General features: G+C 38.9%; 1 protein-coding gene across 6 annotated transcripts in view; it reads right to left on the bottom strand.

Annotated features, from left to right (window-relative positions):
* Window positions 1-16,869, bottom strand: part of USP45 (ubiquitin specific peptidase 45) — a 56,757-nt gene that overhangs the window by 32,000 nt on the left and 7,888 nt on the right. For all 6 annotated transcript variants that reach the window (XM_054197286.1, XM_054197285.1, XM_054197288.1 and 3 more), the window contains exons 2-7: window positions 15,862-15,971; window positions 13,595-13,764; window positions 11,891-11,994; window positions 11,097-11,197; window positions 2,437-2,582; window positions 1,060-1,155 (exon numbers count right to left, since the gene is read on the bottom strand). In XM_054197286.1, the coding sequence (XP_054053261.1) occupies window positions 1,060-1,155; window positions 2,437-2,582; window positions 11,097-11,197; window positions 11,891-11,994; window positions 13,595-13,764; window positions 15,862-15,961 (717 nt within the window). In that variant the 5' untranslated portion in view covers window positions 15,962-15,971. The remainder of the gene's footprint in view (window positions 1-1,059; window positions 1,156-2,436; window positions 2,583-11,096; window positions 11,198-11,890; window positions 11,995-13,594; window positions 13,765-15,861; window positions 15,972-16,869) is intronic.

Genomic DNA, 16,869 nt, shown 5'->3' with positions numbered 1-16,869 from the left:
GACATATAAAGACCAGAAAACACAGTCTTTGCTCCAAAGATCTTATTTACATTGTAAGCATTGTCATTAAACAAAAAAATAAATCTTTCAACCTCCTGGCTGTGCAAGTTTCACATTAAGCATAAACCAACATACCACTGGCTTTTTAAGCTTCTGGGCACAAACAAGCTCCAGACCTCCACTGTGGCTCAGGAGAACTTAGTGAAACGTGTTGTTGCTCAGAACTGCCACAGGAGGTAATGAAGGCAGCAAGGCAGTGCATTTCACACTGTTCTTGCCTGGAGAAGTTCGGAACATCACCGACAGCAACATACAGAAATCTTCATTATTTCAGAGGTATCTGAAACAGAATCCCACCCCTCAACCCTCCCTGCCACCAGGAAGCTCCCAGCGACCAGCAGGAAAAAAAAAAAAGAAAAAAAAAAGAATAAGAAATCCTCTGTCAACTGCCTTTTTTAGCTAGCAGAGGGAAAGGGGTATCATCTTTATTGCCAACAACATATTATGAAAACCTATGTCTCTCCGAGACATGACTAGGAACAGCAATGTATTTTGAGAACAACCACAGGAGTCTCTTTCCCATATGCCTGCAATGAGCTTGAGGACAAGAAATTTGGTCCTCACTCTCAGTTTAATCCTCTGGCCCGTGAAGTACGTAATACATTTTTAAAGCCTTATCAATGAAGGGCTGGGACAGACTGGAATAAAATATTTCATGAACACTTTCTAGAGCCAAATATACTATTTTCTGTATCATACATTCATACTGAAGAAACTAAATGGGAAACAAAAATAATTCATCCATTCTTTCTTAAGGTCAGGCATTATTTGCTACTTCTATGTCACAAAATGTGAAAGGAAGTGATTATTCTTCCTTCTCCAGGGCTGAATAATCAGTTTTGTAATTGGAGTGAGTTCACAGAAATCATAAACTGGCTAAACAATTACAAGGCAAAAGAAAGGGGACAGTAAGAGTCTCTCTTTAATGGAGATGCGATTCTCCATCCTCCAGCTTCTTCCCACATTTCCCCAAACTTATATTTCTCGCTGCATACTTACCAATTGGGAGTCTGAAGTATGACAGATTTTTAACTTTGTTCCTTTCTCCTTCATCTCATACATCAGTTCATTTAGTATGTGAGTCTGTGCCAAGTTCTTAAAGGACAAAAAAAAAAACCAAACAACCAAGAAAGACATGCTGATCTTTCAACTATATTTTTTTCTTTAGTTATAAATTCTTGTCTCAGGGATAGACAAAACCAGATATATTTCATAATGTACAACTGAGGTTTAAATGAGACCACTAGAAAAAGCAGGTATCACTCTTGTAAGAGCCAAGATCATTGAACTCAGACTGTTTCTAAAATTGTATCTACTTCTGGTTCTGTAATTCCAAAATAGTTTCCTAGTAATAACTTTGTTATTTTTGTTGAACAACAAGATTCATTAACTCTTAGGGTTTTTTTATGGCGAGGACATTAGTATCAGAATTCATTTGTTTCTTTTAAACTCCGCAGTCCCCTTCATGGTGGCACAAGAAGCACAAAGGCTTTGGCACACTGAAAAGCATCACCTCTCTGAATTTGAAAAAGAAACCAACTCAACATATCCCAGCTTTGTTTCTTTATTTTTGGTTAACTTTGACTGCAGATCACTTAGGTTTCTACAAAGCCCTAAGACAGGAAACAATTTGCAGTAATTCTGCTCCTGACAAATGTACTATTTGTTTGCCGAGTTTTGTAATCACCACCATAAACACAAGGTAAAGAGTGCCAGTTCAGAACGCCTTTGTAGCAGTTTCTCTCATTTGTTCACTCCTGTCTGCAGAAATAGAGATGTCCCTGCTCAACTGACAAGCAATAGGATGGTCCAATATAAAACCCGCTAAGGCTGCTGCTTTTTTGAGGATATTGGATTAGTTGTACACTCAACATCAATAAAAGTGTATTAGTATCACTCATTCCTCTTATTCTGGTCAGAAAAAAAACCCCATAATCAGTACTTTTATAACTGCATCCATTGTAAGGGCTTAAAACCATCCCAATGCACTGTGCAGACATTTATATTACGCAAAAAGTACCACTTTTCACACCCACCATTATGGTAAATACTGTGCATTACTCATGACTGCCTAATGCTGAACTACAAATAAAACCATATGCTAGAGCACAACCCACACACATATGCAGTGTGTAAAACACTTGACATTTTCATTTGTCTCATTACTGTGAAAAATGCTACTGATCCAGGGATTCTTTTTTGTTATAACAGGAAATCTTGCTTGGATAGCAAGGAGTAAAAAGAATTTGAAAAGGACCTTCAGAAAGCAGAATGAAGACTGGTAACAGTCAGAACCTTTTCTGAAGTCCACAGCTTATACAGATAAAGTATTTCTGAAATATATTAAGAGAAAGCTGTATGATCTTTCCATCTTACCTGCATGACAGCATTAAAAAAGCACGTATTTCCTAAATTATTTATTCCTTTAACTGGAACTGATGCACCATTACCAGAACTTTTTCCTTTCAGTATCTCACTTGTTTCATTGTTTTCTTCACGGAGTCGTATGATTTTTGATGAACCTATAATTAAACTATAGATTAATATTACTATATAATTGCATAGTTTAATCAATACAGTCCTTCCATGGATTATGTTTATGATTTTTAACATCCGCGGAAAGATACCTTGATGGTACCCTCAGCTTGTTCAGGTAATCTTTAAAAATAATAGTCAACAGCAGGTGGGAAAAAAGAATGAATCCCCCCAAAAATTACATATATCCAACAAAACCTTCCACAATAATCACGCTCCCCTATAAGACTGTAACTTCTTCAATTACCCAAGCAATAAATAAAGTAAAATAGGCTCTGTTAGTTTATTAACAATGGGTAGTTAAGATGTATGTTCATTAGACACATTAGAAATGCCACACAAAGGCTGCTTTCTGGTGCATTTGAAGAGAGGTAACCAAAAGTTACCAGCTGAATGCTGCAAGTCTTTATTGCTTACCGTGCTTTGTTCGAATTGCGTTGTACAACACGGTCAACAGCCAAATCAGAGTTGTTATCAGTTTCCCCAAATGCTACATTTGCTCCTCCACCCGCCTCCCTTTGTCACAGCCTGAGGAATTGCTAACGCAACCCAAATGCATATAATGCAGCTGTTTAAATTTTAAACAACAAAAACTTGATAAAACTGCAATGGAATATGCTACCAGTATTATGTCCACGTATTTCCCCGTTTCCCTTATTATTTAAATAGATGAGGGGCAGCAAAGTTAGACAGTCATTAACTTGTAGCCTAGAGGTAATGGAAAGACTTGAGATAACAATATTTAGCCTCAAATTCTACTAGCAACTTTCATATTGTCATGGTTGCAGGACTAAGTATGAACATTACTGACATCTGCAGTGTCTTAAATATTGATTAACAATGCATGTCAATGTAAATGAGTTATGGACTTAATAGATGCCAAGAACTGTGATGCTGCAATCTCTGTCTTGACATATGAATTCATATATTTGTTCTAATGAGTTTCACATTGAAGTCTCATTAAAGTGTTCTTGAGAAATAGCTAACAGACCTATTTACGTTAATGAAATGCTCATGCCAAAAGGTTCTTTTATGTACACTCCTAGGTAGTTTCTTGCTTAGAAGATGAAAAAAATATAATTAAATAAAAAATAAGTCATTAAAATATCTACTGTATCTGGCAACAAACTTCTGACGCAGTCTGCCTGCACCCTATAGTGTCATGAGGGCATAATTATTTTTCCAAATTGTATCTGTGTTTGTCAAAACGCAGTTAGAGGTGCTTTGCCGTGCAAAAACATTTTTAAATATTTTTGGTAATACTGCTTACACAGCTTTCCACTCGTGTGGAAAATTAAGACAGTACAAGGGCGAAGTAAGACACCAAGTTCTCCTTGAAAAAGCAGACAAAGTGTTTCTGAATGCAACGACTGACAAACAGCTTGGGGGCTGCTCACACCCTGAAACAGCCACTGTTTTATGGACCACGTGCAGCAACGCCTTTTAATTGACATGCTTACAAGGGCCACGCTGCAGTGTCTGAGACTCATCCACCCACGCAGAGCTCCAAAAGAATGGGAGCTCCAAGTGTCTGCAACTCAAAGGCACCGCTCACTCTCAGAAATTTAGTAACACAAGTGGAGACTTCTTCCCCTCCGAAACATGAGAGAGAAGTGCTGGGAAGAGGAGATGGTTAAAAATAAAAAAAAAAAAAAAAAAGGAAAAAAAAAAGCCAAAATTGTGTAAATAATTTGTGTATTAGTATACCACAGTTGTTGCATTTATCCATCGGCATTCAAAAACATCTGGGACAGCATCTTAAAGTAAACAATGTTCACAAGGCCATCTGGACAAAACTGCAGGCAAAAATTAAAGCATAAGCATATGGAAAAGCAGATTTTTCTCTTCCCTTTAGCAGTACAGGATGACAAATGTCAAACCTAGATCTGTCCACGCTTCACTGTGCTACGCTTTGCAGCACCACCTGGCTCTCCTTGCACAGCCACCAAATATGGACAGCCCTGCCACAGCGGACCATATCTGCAGGGCAAACTCGATAAAAGCATTTCACTTCATGGTTAAATGGCAGCTTCACACAAGTAGCAAGGTTCCATTTGCTGAACCTTACATATAAATTATTTAAGGGGGAAAAAACAAAGCCAAAGCATCCAGCTTTGCGATAAGAGCTGGATGAATACGCAATTATAAAACACAATAAACGAGAACCAGACATTGCCACAAAGCTGGATAATTAGTATAGGGATAAGGAGAAGTAGCAGTAAACCAAGAAAAGGCCTGCATCTAGGAAAATTCTTTCATTCAGAAGGTTTTAATTATTGCTTCTTGATTTTTAATAGATTTTACAAACACAATCCATGTGACGTTTTACTGGTTTTTTGTATCTGTGAAAAAGTCTTGACAGAAAAGTGTTGCTTTGCCATTACAAACATTATCTGCTGCCTCGCTTATTCCATGCAGACATTTTTAAGGACATATACAGAGTCAGAGGAGGGACAGCAGTTTTTAATTTAACTCAACTCAGTGTCCCCAGCTCAGTGACAAATGACAGACAGGCCTGAAGCTGAATGTTTAGTTGACATGTGAAGAGTTGGTCAGTCTTAATAGAAAATGCTGGTAATGACTGTGATAGCTAATACTTCTACAGATTGGGGCTGGAGGGTCCTTCTGCAAGATTAACCCAAGGCTACAAGCATGTTATTAATCAAAAGGGTAATATGTGATTTTTTAAAGTGTATTTGCACTGAACCATTCCATAGACTCTTGCTGACACAATCTTGTAGTCCTGTAATATTTTAATGGGCGTGCTTTTGAATATGAAAAGTGACTTTTATGCCAGCATAGACACAACGAGGACCCCAGCAGAAGGATTCCATCAAAATGGTTGTCATCCGCTGCTGCCCACAAGGGCCTTCAGCTCCTGGCCAGTGTTTTGAGAAAAGTACTCCAAGCCACCCCGCCACGTGCAGTAATACCTGTTATAAAGGACCTCGTTAATGTTAACAAGAGCAACGTGGGTAAAAAGCACAAAAGTAATTAAATTCACAGATTGACTTCTGCCTGTAGTTCACTATTACATCTTTTAGAGAACTGACGTGGTGCCCCTCAAGTCTCTGCCCTTCTCAGGCCCTGTGGACACCAGCCCAAGGCAGGTCTGTCCCTCCACAGCAGCGACAGCGCACCTGACTGTGACTGTTTTGGGGCTCAGACGTTCAGACTACGCTTCTCTGTCTGACTCCTTCTGCAGTTTTGTAGCAGAGGTGGCCTTTCTAATCCAGTCACACAGGGAAAACTCTCACCCAAGTTGTGCCTTGATCACCACAACCTCCTTTTCCCTCAACGATGCGTATCTGGCCGCAGAGACACCTGACTGGAGCACTCTGCCAACACCCATTGCCCAGCTCTCAATCCAACTCATCACACCCTACTGACCGCCTCTTCCCTGGCACCAGGTCACTGCCTGCTTCTGGTCCCACCATGATGTCCACCTCCAGCACCTGCTCCTTTGGTGCTCAGACAGCTGTATTTGCGCTTTAGGCACTGCCTTCAGGCCCGGCAAAGCTTCACGACATCCCCTGCTCTCCCCCATGCTAGTAACTCCCATTCCCACCACAGAATCATGGAATGGTTTAGGTTGGAAGGGACCTTAAAGATCACCTAGTTCCAACCCCCTGCCATGGGCAGGGACACCTCCCACTAGACCAGGCTGCTCAAAGACCCAGAGGAAAGAGGGCTGCAGTCGGAGACTGCTCCGCTGCTACACCTCTTGCTCAGCACAGACAACAATTCAGCCCGTGAATCGGAGCAAGTCACCAGACCAGGTGTACGAACACACACACAGTGCTGACACATCCACTTGCAAAAGACTTTCGGAAAACTTACGGCAGGGTCTCCATCAATTTGTTTTGCCAGTATTTCAAACATTTGCAGTGCTCATGGACTTCTGTACCACCCTTGCTGAAACTGAGCTGTGCCTGGGGGTGCAGATGGTACGCAAGCAAAAGGATAAATGACATCCAATTTTTCTTTCAGCCAGGGGAGTAAGCATTTTTGCTCATCCTTTCAATGCAACTTTTTTTTTTTTTTTTAATTAAAAATGATGGTTCCAGGAATATGCACTTTTATTCCAAGGTCAAGCCTTTTCTATTGAATACAACTCTGGTACTTCAGTTGAAGGTCTTCACAGTAAAAGCAAGGTTAATAGACTGCCTTTCTTTTACCAAGTTCTCATCACGCTGTATTATGAAATGCTACTAAATTGTCTGGCGCTCCTTTTTTATTTAAAAAATTTAGAATTTTTTTTTCCGACACTGTACAACAATGAGAATCTAACCCTTAGAAAAACAGCACGGTTCTCTTCTGAAATGGTCACTAGCTTTACGTTTTAAAAGCCCAGTTTCTCTTGCAGTGTTACAACACTACCAAATGAAAGATTACAACTGCAATTTTATTTCTCAGATTCTGCCAGAATGTTACAAACGAAAAAACACGTCTGCATAGTGTGAAAGAGCAAGCTATTCAAGCACCAGTTTTGATCCTCTACGCTTAAATGACTTGTGCTACACCTCACAAGTAAATAAGTATGTGCACAGGAAAGGGAAGAATACATGGATTAAAATGACAGAATGTCTAAAAATTTTTTTGCCAAGGATTCACTTTTCATTTCTTTGCAACTTGTATAATTAACAGTAGCCCCTAACAAGTAAGTAAACTTGAAAGAAAAATTTATGACCAACAACAGAAATGTCTTTTTGCTAAAGTGTATCTCAGATTTGGAGAATCACCGTATTCTGCTTTATGTCGCTAGTTAGTTTTCTTTTTAAATAGACATAATGGACTTACATGACTTTAAAGTCCAAATTACACATAGTAAAAATCAATTTTGAAAGAACACAATTATTTTTTCAGTGCGATCCTTTGTCAACTGCTAATATCCACAGACGAATGCAGATCTGAGAAGTTATTCATCATACTATTTGTTTTTCCATACAAGTTAACACCTATTAATTGTACTGTAAAATTATATATGTTTTAATCTTTCCTTTATGTCCATTACATCCATTAAAACAGCAATCAAGTTTCTAACTTTCACCTATTGGCAAATCCGGGCAGCTGAACTTACTAGCAAAATCTCGTTCCTCTGTTTGACCTTCCCAACAATAAATTTAACTAGAAAATCTGAGAATAAATATTCTCCCTTCCCATTCTATTGCCACACGAACAAATTTAATTAACTGCTCTCTAAAAAAATTGAGTATGCAATCTTATGTCTCCACCAACATCTAATTTGGCTTTTGTCAAGGAAAATACGCATAATATTCACTTTTAAGACTGCAAAACAATTTATTTTCTCCAGCAAATGAGCAGACATGCAGATCGCAATGTCTCAGCATGGTTTCTGTGTACTACATGTGCATTATGTCCATGTGAAGCTCACAAGTGTGCCACACGGACAATACTGCACCTGCCTTTCCGTGAAAATCATCATGGCCCGCTAACCTTTTCCACAAAACAAATTTCTGGGTGGTACACCCTAGAAAGCAATCTTGCTTTATTCTTCCATCTTGTGCCCAACATGACCTCTTAACCAAACAGACTCCTCTAAAAAAAAAAAAAAAAAAGGCCAAAAAAACCCCCCCCAAAACAAACAGGCATTGCTGGGTACAACAAACCATAGGATCAGATGCGAAAATCACACAGCTGCAAGCATTCTTTTGGGAACCCAGCACTGGGATTTATCTCAATCGCTTAATGTAATTACAAAAGTCAGTCATGTAGTAGTAATGTAATTTGCACATTTTTACAGCTGAAGTGAAGTCGAATCTTTATGAGGCCGAGTGAAAAGCAGGGATCCTGCTGCCACACTATTCCACCACATTAGTACCAAATGACAAGCATTTTGCTTTTGTTTATTTTCCAAGATGCATTAATTAGGAAATCTATATAACCCTCCCTTACATGTTTAAGCTGATCATTTTATCTTTAAATGACTCTTGCAGTTTTGAGAACCAAAAAAAAAAACCTAGCAGCCCTTATCTGTTACTCATATCCATGTTCATACTGCATTTATGCAGAAATTTCTACAGAATGCTATTTGAATTTTAATGATGCATCATGCCAACCACTTGGTACAACAGAAAGAAATACAGACATAAGATGAATTGTTGTTACAGTGCCACATTCTGATATGAAAATCAAGTGTCTTCGCTGTGGCTGCTTTTTAGGAAGAAACAGAAAACCAATGGGAAAAAAGGCACAAGATTTTTAAGTGAGAAATATGAATGAATAATTGTCAGGTTTTACACTCCTTGTTTCTCACACAAGTTATTTTTCATTTATTTATAATTAGAGGGGTTTTTTATAATGGCTGAATGTACAAAATAAATTTTTAAAAATATAAGCCAAATAATAACTTAAAGGGTGACAGTTATCCTGAAAATATCACTGTAACATGAAATAAAATGCTACGCTTAAAAAAAAAAGATAACTTGTCAATAGTAGAGTTGATTTTCTCTGTTATACTTTGTGTTCTGAACAACAGCATGAATTACATTTCGATTTCAGATTTTATTTTTAAAAAAACAGGCAGTCTAATTTAAAGAAAAAAAATAGTCTTACTTAAACTACATTTCTTTAGAGGAAGTACCAAGTGTGTCAGCCCAAGTATTTGACATAAAACAGAAAAGGCATTGCTGTTACATTTATCAAAGTGAAACAAGAATGCCAACTCTGCCTGGGAATGCCCTCTCACGCATACCACTTATTTATCCACACACGGCTGTTTCCCAGCCTCTTCCAGCAAGGAGCCTGCCCAAAGCAACGAAGTATGCCAGGCAAACAGCTTATTCCTCTTTTCCCTGCCACTTAAGAAATCCCAACAAAACACCTTTGGGCCAACGTTCCCAGAGTTCTCAAGAACGAGGTCCAAACTGCTCAGCACAGCCACACTCTCTGCGGATTTCCAGTTTTAAAACCATTACTGGAAGTACACACATGTGCTCGCTTTTTGTATCAGCCTTAGCCCTTTCCTGGCGTGGAGCAGGAGACACAACTGCCCTTCAGAGCTTCCAGTTATATCAGGCAAATACTTAAATGAAATATAAGCGTTTTCAAAACAGAGCATCAAAATGAACCACAAATATATTCTGCCCTGCTCTGCTATAAACCCCATTTTTAAGAAATCCTGGGCCTAATTTAAGGTTACTTTTCCTGAGTTAGTTTGGAATTTTTGTTGCTTAAGACATTTCACAGAAAACTTCTAAGCACCACACTCTGAAAACTTTAGATATTTTGCAGATTCATAAATTAAGAATCTAAACCATGAAGCACACAGGTACATATCATTCTGAAAGTCTTATCCAGTAGCACAAAACCAAAATGAAATTCTTTCCATTAAATTGAAACAAACACTACATTTCCATCTGCAAGCAAGCTGCAACACCCATTTATTACACATAAACTTGAAATTGAAGCTGTGAATGAAACTGAAATCACATACTGTTTTTTCACTGCTCCAAGAAGAGATGCAAAAATTAGCAATTTATCAATTTATTACAATTGAATAATTTAACATACAACTTGTGACTGGATCAAAATATAAAATATGTATTTCTGAGTGGCCTTTCATTTTTTCCCCCTCAAAAAATATGTAACACCTCTTAAAACCAGTAGGATTTATGCACATGCAGCTAAAAGGAATACCTACTCTAATTCAGAAAGGCAATACTTCTCCATTCTTACTTCTAAACAGATGACTGTCTCTGCTAAAACCTACAACCAATTGTTTTAAAAGTTTACTTAAGCTCTGTTTTTTGTGAAGAAAATCTGGAATCCAATGCATTCCATAAGTCATAAGCCAGAAATGCTGCCAAGGTGGTTACAGCAGGGATGAATAACATCAACTTTATCATGAGCAAACACCTGAGGGCCACACGTACGAAGTTCTATCAACTGCTGCATATATTGAGAAGAATAGTAGGCTCCTAACATAAGAAAACAATTTAATACTATTTTCTATTAGTGTTCTATTTATTAAAACCCAATGACATCAGTGAACAGAAAGCATTACAACCAAAACAGAGTACTAAAAGATCCCCTTAAACAAATTTAATTACTATGGGAAACAAATTTAAATCAGAAAAAATTTAAGATGTGACATATCCATACTTGGAAAATTCAATTGATTAATGCTTCTATATAGTTTTTGTGCACTAAATTACATGCTATCTTTTTTAAGGTAACACCTTTTCTACAATAAACTAATGTTTCTTCATTGAAGATAAAATTTGGGAAAACCATCTTACAGTGCCAAAAATATTCCTAAAATGTAACCACACTGTACGAAAAAAAATGAAATTACGTTTATGAAAACCACTACAACAGGCATTACTTGTAGAGTAATTGTGCAACTACAAATTGAACCATACTTACATCATACAGAATTTTTCATTTGTATGTTTAACATGACTCAAAATCTGAAATACTCGCTTTTGGAGACAGTACATTATAGACATCCCCAGATAAAACTATTCGTATAAACTTACTTGGTTCAGCCCTGGAACCATGTTTTTGAAGAAAGTCAACTATCTGAGCCAAAACCTTTTTGTTGCAGTGTGTTGACAGTTCTTCATCACATTCGTAACACCTAAACAAAAGACGAAACGAAGTGGAATTCAGGACATCTGGATGCACCTCCCAGCTCTAACAAACTTTTCTCACAACCTTACGCAAATTACTTAAGCTCTAGGTTGCAATGTTTCATACTAAAAAGAGGAATAAAATTGAATTCTCTCATCCCTTATATGTTCTTCTGTAGATCAGCCCCAATGCACCGTGACACAGATGTAAATAATCTCAGTTTATAGTCCTGCAAACATATTTGGCACTGGAACAGCCTGCCCAGGGAGGTGGTTGAGTCACCATCCCTAGTGGTATTTAAGAAACGTCTAGATGTGGCACTTCAGGGCATGCTCTAGTGACAGAGATTGTAGGGGTTTTTTGTGTGTGTGTGTGGTTGGACTCGATTATCTCAAAGGTCCTTTCCAACCATGAAGATTCTACGATTCTATGATATAAAAACAAGCAGGAAGGACAAACTCCTCTAACCAGCCAACTCTCTACAGAACACAACGGACACAAACTTCTATCTTAGTATTGATTTGTGACCCCTCCGAGAGTCCTAAAGACAAACTAACTTTCTCTCCAGAAAGCCTGCCTTTGCTTTATATCAAGTATTCATTTTACCTGTCATAATCATTCTTTATCATGAGAAGACACTACACTACATGAGTAGTCCTTACACACAAGCACCCACGAGCACCTGCATACTCATTCTTACCATATGATCCACGTGCTGAGGTTGATAACAATGCAATGAGGATCTGTGCGTGCTGTTTGGAAGTGTTTCAGAGAATGCTGGCCTTCCGAGTTCTTACTACATCCCTAAAAACGGAAACATCAACACAGTAAGGGGTAAAAAGGAAAGTACAAAAAGACTATATTATTAGTAAATAAACTGCAAAAACTTTACTTTTCAAAATTAAGCAGAAAGATATAGTGCCCTAAATACTTACTTAGCAATCTCAAGGACTGAGAGGGTTTAACACTCTTTATAATTCAGTATTACAAATTAACTTTTTTTTTAATGAACACATTTTCTTCTTACTAATAAAGGAAAATCAATCACTACACAGAACCAAAATCTCATCTTTTCTACTTGGAAAAATCAGTTAAAAGTATAGAAAATTACTAGGTTTGTTTTAACATAATAAAAATAATTCCTAGCTTTCAAGTAAGTATCAACAGACAGCAAATTATGCCATTCACAAAAGTAAGAATTCCCTTTAAAAAATGTGAAATAAATTACTATGTAGCATATTTGCTTCACAGAATATCAAGGAAAGGACAGCACAGGTAACCCTCACTGCTCAAGAATGCCAAATGCATTCCAGATAGCAAAAGGCACATAAAATGGTTTTATACAAAAAAGCTACTCAGAACACACTATGTACAGCAACTTCAAGAGAACGCATTTGTAATTTTTTAAGTGTCTACAGAGTGGGACTTACAAGATTCAGGACTGGTCTCTGAATGAGGCATGAGTTTATGCAGTTGTTAGCCTCCAAAACATGAAAAAAGCAGACAGATTTAACTCCTTGTAAAAGCCCTCATTAACTACAAAATTTCAGAGACAAGCTATATGAGTCTTCCTCTGATCTAGTTAACTATTTTCTGAAGACTGTGAATAGCATGTTTCTTCACAAAATTAGATCTGTTCAGTTAATACTGGTAGGACCTGGCTTCTGTCCTTACTATAGCAAGATCTACCAAAAGTCTAAGAAAATTGTGAAATGCTTTGTTCAGGCAACTATTAGCTGAACCAAGCATGGCACTGCCTGTAAACTGATTTTTTCTGTATCAGGCTTTACTTCACTCACAGGTCAGAAACCTGTGTAAGCCCTTGGGGTCAGGACCCGCCATTTTAAACTCTGAGGGCACAATTTCACATTATAACTGATCAAATCTAATGGCTAGCTGCCACAAAAAGCGGCATTCTCACGCCGGCACAATCCTTTCTCCCTGGTTTCAATCAAATCTAGCACTGAGTGCCCACAATGTGAGTTGATTCAGCAATATACAGATCCGTTTTTTCATTCATTTGTATTTGCAGAATCTTCTGCCAGATGAGCCAGCTGAACGGATGCATTTTGCAACCACACAGTTCCTGGAGCCGATTCTCCGTAAGTGGCAAAAGCATGCAGATGAAGAACACAGGAAAGGTAGGACTGTCACTTACTACTTGCAATACCGAACCACACCATAAAGCTAACACAAAACACTGACGAAAACCAGACAAGAAGACCGTAATGCTACATCGCACTCCACTGAAGAAGCTGGAGCATGGACTCTCACAACTAAGCACTTATGTCACATTGTTTCACTGAAGGTAACGAGATGCCTAACACACAAGGATCCACACCAGCCGTATCCTTTAGAAAAATCAGGGCCGATCCACCTCCGTAAATTTACAGCATATGCTTACCTGAGAGCCGCATTTGAGACACAGCCAGATGTCTGAAGGTGCCACGGGCTCACCATCACTCATCCGCCTCTCCTTCAGACATTCTGCGCATATTGACCAGACGCTCTGAGCTACCGCTCTCTTCACATGATGCACATCCACCGCTTGGCTCACGTGCTGGCAGGTTAAGCCTAGAGAAAATGGCACATACTCACTTTCAACCATTAAAAATAATAGCTATGAAAGGGAGCACGTGTACATTAAAATAGCAGCCTTCAACGAATTCAGCATTAGGAAAAAAAAATAGCAAAGAACTAAAACAGGAAAAATGAGACAGCTGCTCCCCATATACTGAATTTTATGAAGGATCTATTTCAGTCTTTCTATAATAAGAATCATTTTCAAGTCAATAAACACCACCTCTTAAAAACAGATAAACTACTTTGTACAGAAGTATAAGGATTGCTTTTGTATAAAATTAATTTCCCTGGTTTTTGTTTTGTTTTTTTTTGTCACCAGTAAAATACCATATAAACCTATTTTTGCATGTAACAACACAGGCAGTTACCTCTTTTTCAATCCATAAGGAAAGATTTTTCAAATACCCAAATACTACAACTGCCCATTCTGAACATGAATATCAACCACATTCTTCTCTGTCATATTTTTTGCACAAATTCCACTATAATATCACAGAATAACCTAGGTTTGAAGGAACCTCCGAAGGCCATCTTGTCCAAACCTTCATCCAAAGCAGGGCCAAATACAAATTTAGATCTGGTTGCTGATGGCTTTGTTCAGCTGAGTGTTGAATATCTTCAAGGACAGAGGTTTCACCTACTCACTAGAAAATCAGTTTTCCATCTGACCATCCTCAGGGTGAAAATAAAGTAACTTTCCTCATACCTAGCCGAATTTTCCTTGCCCTAATTTTTTTCTGTTGCCTTTAGTCCTTTCATTGCGGACCTCCTAGAGAAGTCTGTCTCTGCCTTCTCTATAACCACTTATCAGGCAGTCAAAGAAAGAAACTACACTTTCAGTCATTTGGCTAAACAAATCCATTCCTTTCAGCCCCTCTTCACGCATCACGTTCTCAATCTCCCTAACAACGCAGAGGAGGTGGCCCACTGCTGGACTCAGTTCGACAAGTCAATGTCCTTGTAACAGGGAGCCCACAACTGGACACAATACTTCAGGTGAAGTCTTAGAGGTGCCGAAAAGATGGGAAGAATCACGCACCTCGCCCTGCCCTTTAGTTAATACAGTCCAGCACACGGCAGGCACAAGCCACACCGCTTGCTTTTATTCAGCACGTGCCCCAGGACCCCCAGGACCTTTTCCGCAAAACTGTTTTTAAGCCATTGATTCCCTGTAATTGCGTGCAGTTATTTTGGCCCAGGTGCCAAACTCTCCAATTGCCTTTGTTGACTCCGTGCAGTTTCTGCCAGCCCATTTCTCCAGCCGGTCTAGGTGACTCTGAATGGTAGACTTACCCTCTAGCATATCAACTGCTCTCCCCATTTTGTTGTGAAGAAGATGACAGAGTGTAGCCTCACAGTATCACCTTGCTCTCTCAGCATCTTCAGGTGCCACCTGATGCCACAGACTTACTCATGTCCAGTTTGCTTAACAGCTCTCAATCTTTTTATACTCTGGACAATGCCTAAATCCCAGAGTCTGACACTAGGCTCAGGGACCAGGGAGGACCAAGTGCAGAGCTTCCATGTGAAGACAGAAGCAAAGGAAGGATCGAGGTCCTCAGCCTTTTCGCATGCCCCTTGTCCCTAGGTCCCCTGCCCCATCAAGCAGCAGGCTTGCACTTGCCCTAGCCTTCATTTTTGCTGGCACAGTATCCATACAAGCCTATGTTACCCTTTACGGATTCAATTCTAACTTAGGCTGGGTCACCTAATCCCATCCCTGCACACTCAGGGCCCCTGCAAGGGCAGCCCAAACCTGCCTCCACCCTCTCTGCCCTTCCTTTTTGCCTCAGAAGCTCCCTGTTCAGGCAAGCAGCCTGCTGCCACGCACGCTTGACCTTCTGCGCGTTGGAAAGGACTGTTCTGCTCTGAAGAGGTTGTCATTGAAGATCAACCAACTCTTTGGCCCTTTGGGCAGTCACGTAGTGTAACAACTGATCATGTCATAAGCACTTGACTGGGGATATTTCTGTTACAAATCGAAACAAGGAAAGTATTTCATGGTACCGCTCATTTGTGGTTTTCATCAGTCAACACGGAAGTTATTAGCCCTCAACCTCAGGGCCAAACATCCCTTAATATATTTACCTGAAATATCATCTGAGGAGTCCTCATCCTGCGGCCTGTTAGGCCTTTTGCTTCTCTTTGCTTTCTCGGGGTTGGCTCTTGATGGATCTTTCACCCGCATCTGTTACTTACTGGGAAAGAGAAACAGGGGTTGCTGTATTGTCCAAACGCTTCAGCAAATGTCTTGAGTTTCAACTCTAAAAGCATGAGATTAAATCACACATTCAAACCTCACGAACATAGTTTTAGGCTTTGACCAATGTCAGCTATTGTGTAACAAGGAGTAGGAACGTGTCAGGAACGAACTCTTAGGAATGCTGCAAGATCAGTTAGTTACGTTACATGACATGAATTATATCTGCAGCTACAGGGGACGCACACTTCCAGGCAGCAGTGTTAAATATTTGAGATAACAAGATTTTCTTTATTTTTGTTATTGTGCAGTAAACTACCACAGAGCTACATCCATACCTTACCAGAAAAAATGTCATTAAAACAAAAGCTTCTCTTTCTTAACATATCTCCCTTTGGAAAGGGATACCTTGCACATTCCCTAAAAGCTTTTGAGCAATTTAAAACACTTTAATAAAATACTCAAGTCTTCCAAATCTCATGAAAGTGTCCTCTCATATGAGCGAGGACAGACTGGAGTGTGAGATGACCCCTCTATTAAACACCAGAGAAGCCATATGGATGAAGTCTCTCATAGGAAATTTGGGTCATTAATCAAGGACTCCTCTGAGGAACAGAATTAAAGGATAAATATTTGCCACTAAACATTATTTTAAAAATCTTCAGTGATTTCACCACACTGGTCATTTAATCAAAATCCAAATGTGAATTCACTGAAGAAGTGTAGCTGTGCATCACACAAACAACTTCTGAGGCTTAGCATACAGGTTGTCTTTTAATTATCTGTTTCATAAAAACAAATTTATGTTTTCCTACAGAATGTAAGATAGTCAAACATTCATACATTGCAAACCTGTGAGCCATTCTGTTTAGAAAAAAAATTACATCTTGTTATGT

This window comes from Rissa tridactyla, chromosome 3 (genome assembly GCF_028500815.1).
Source record: "Rissa tridactyla isolate bRisTri1 chromosome 3, bRisTri1.patW.cur.20221130, whole genome shotgun sequence".
Classification (NCBI taxonomy): Eukaryota; Metazoa; Chordata; class Aves; order Charadriiformes; family Laridae; genus Rissa; species Rissa tridactyla.
This window is presented reverse-complemented; position numbering and strand designations above follow the sequence as displayed.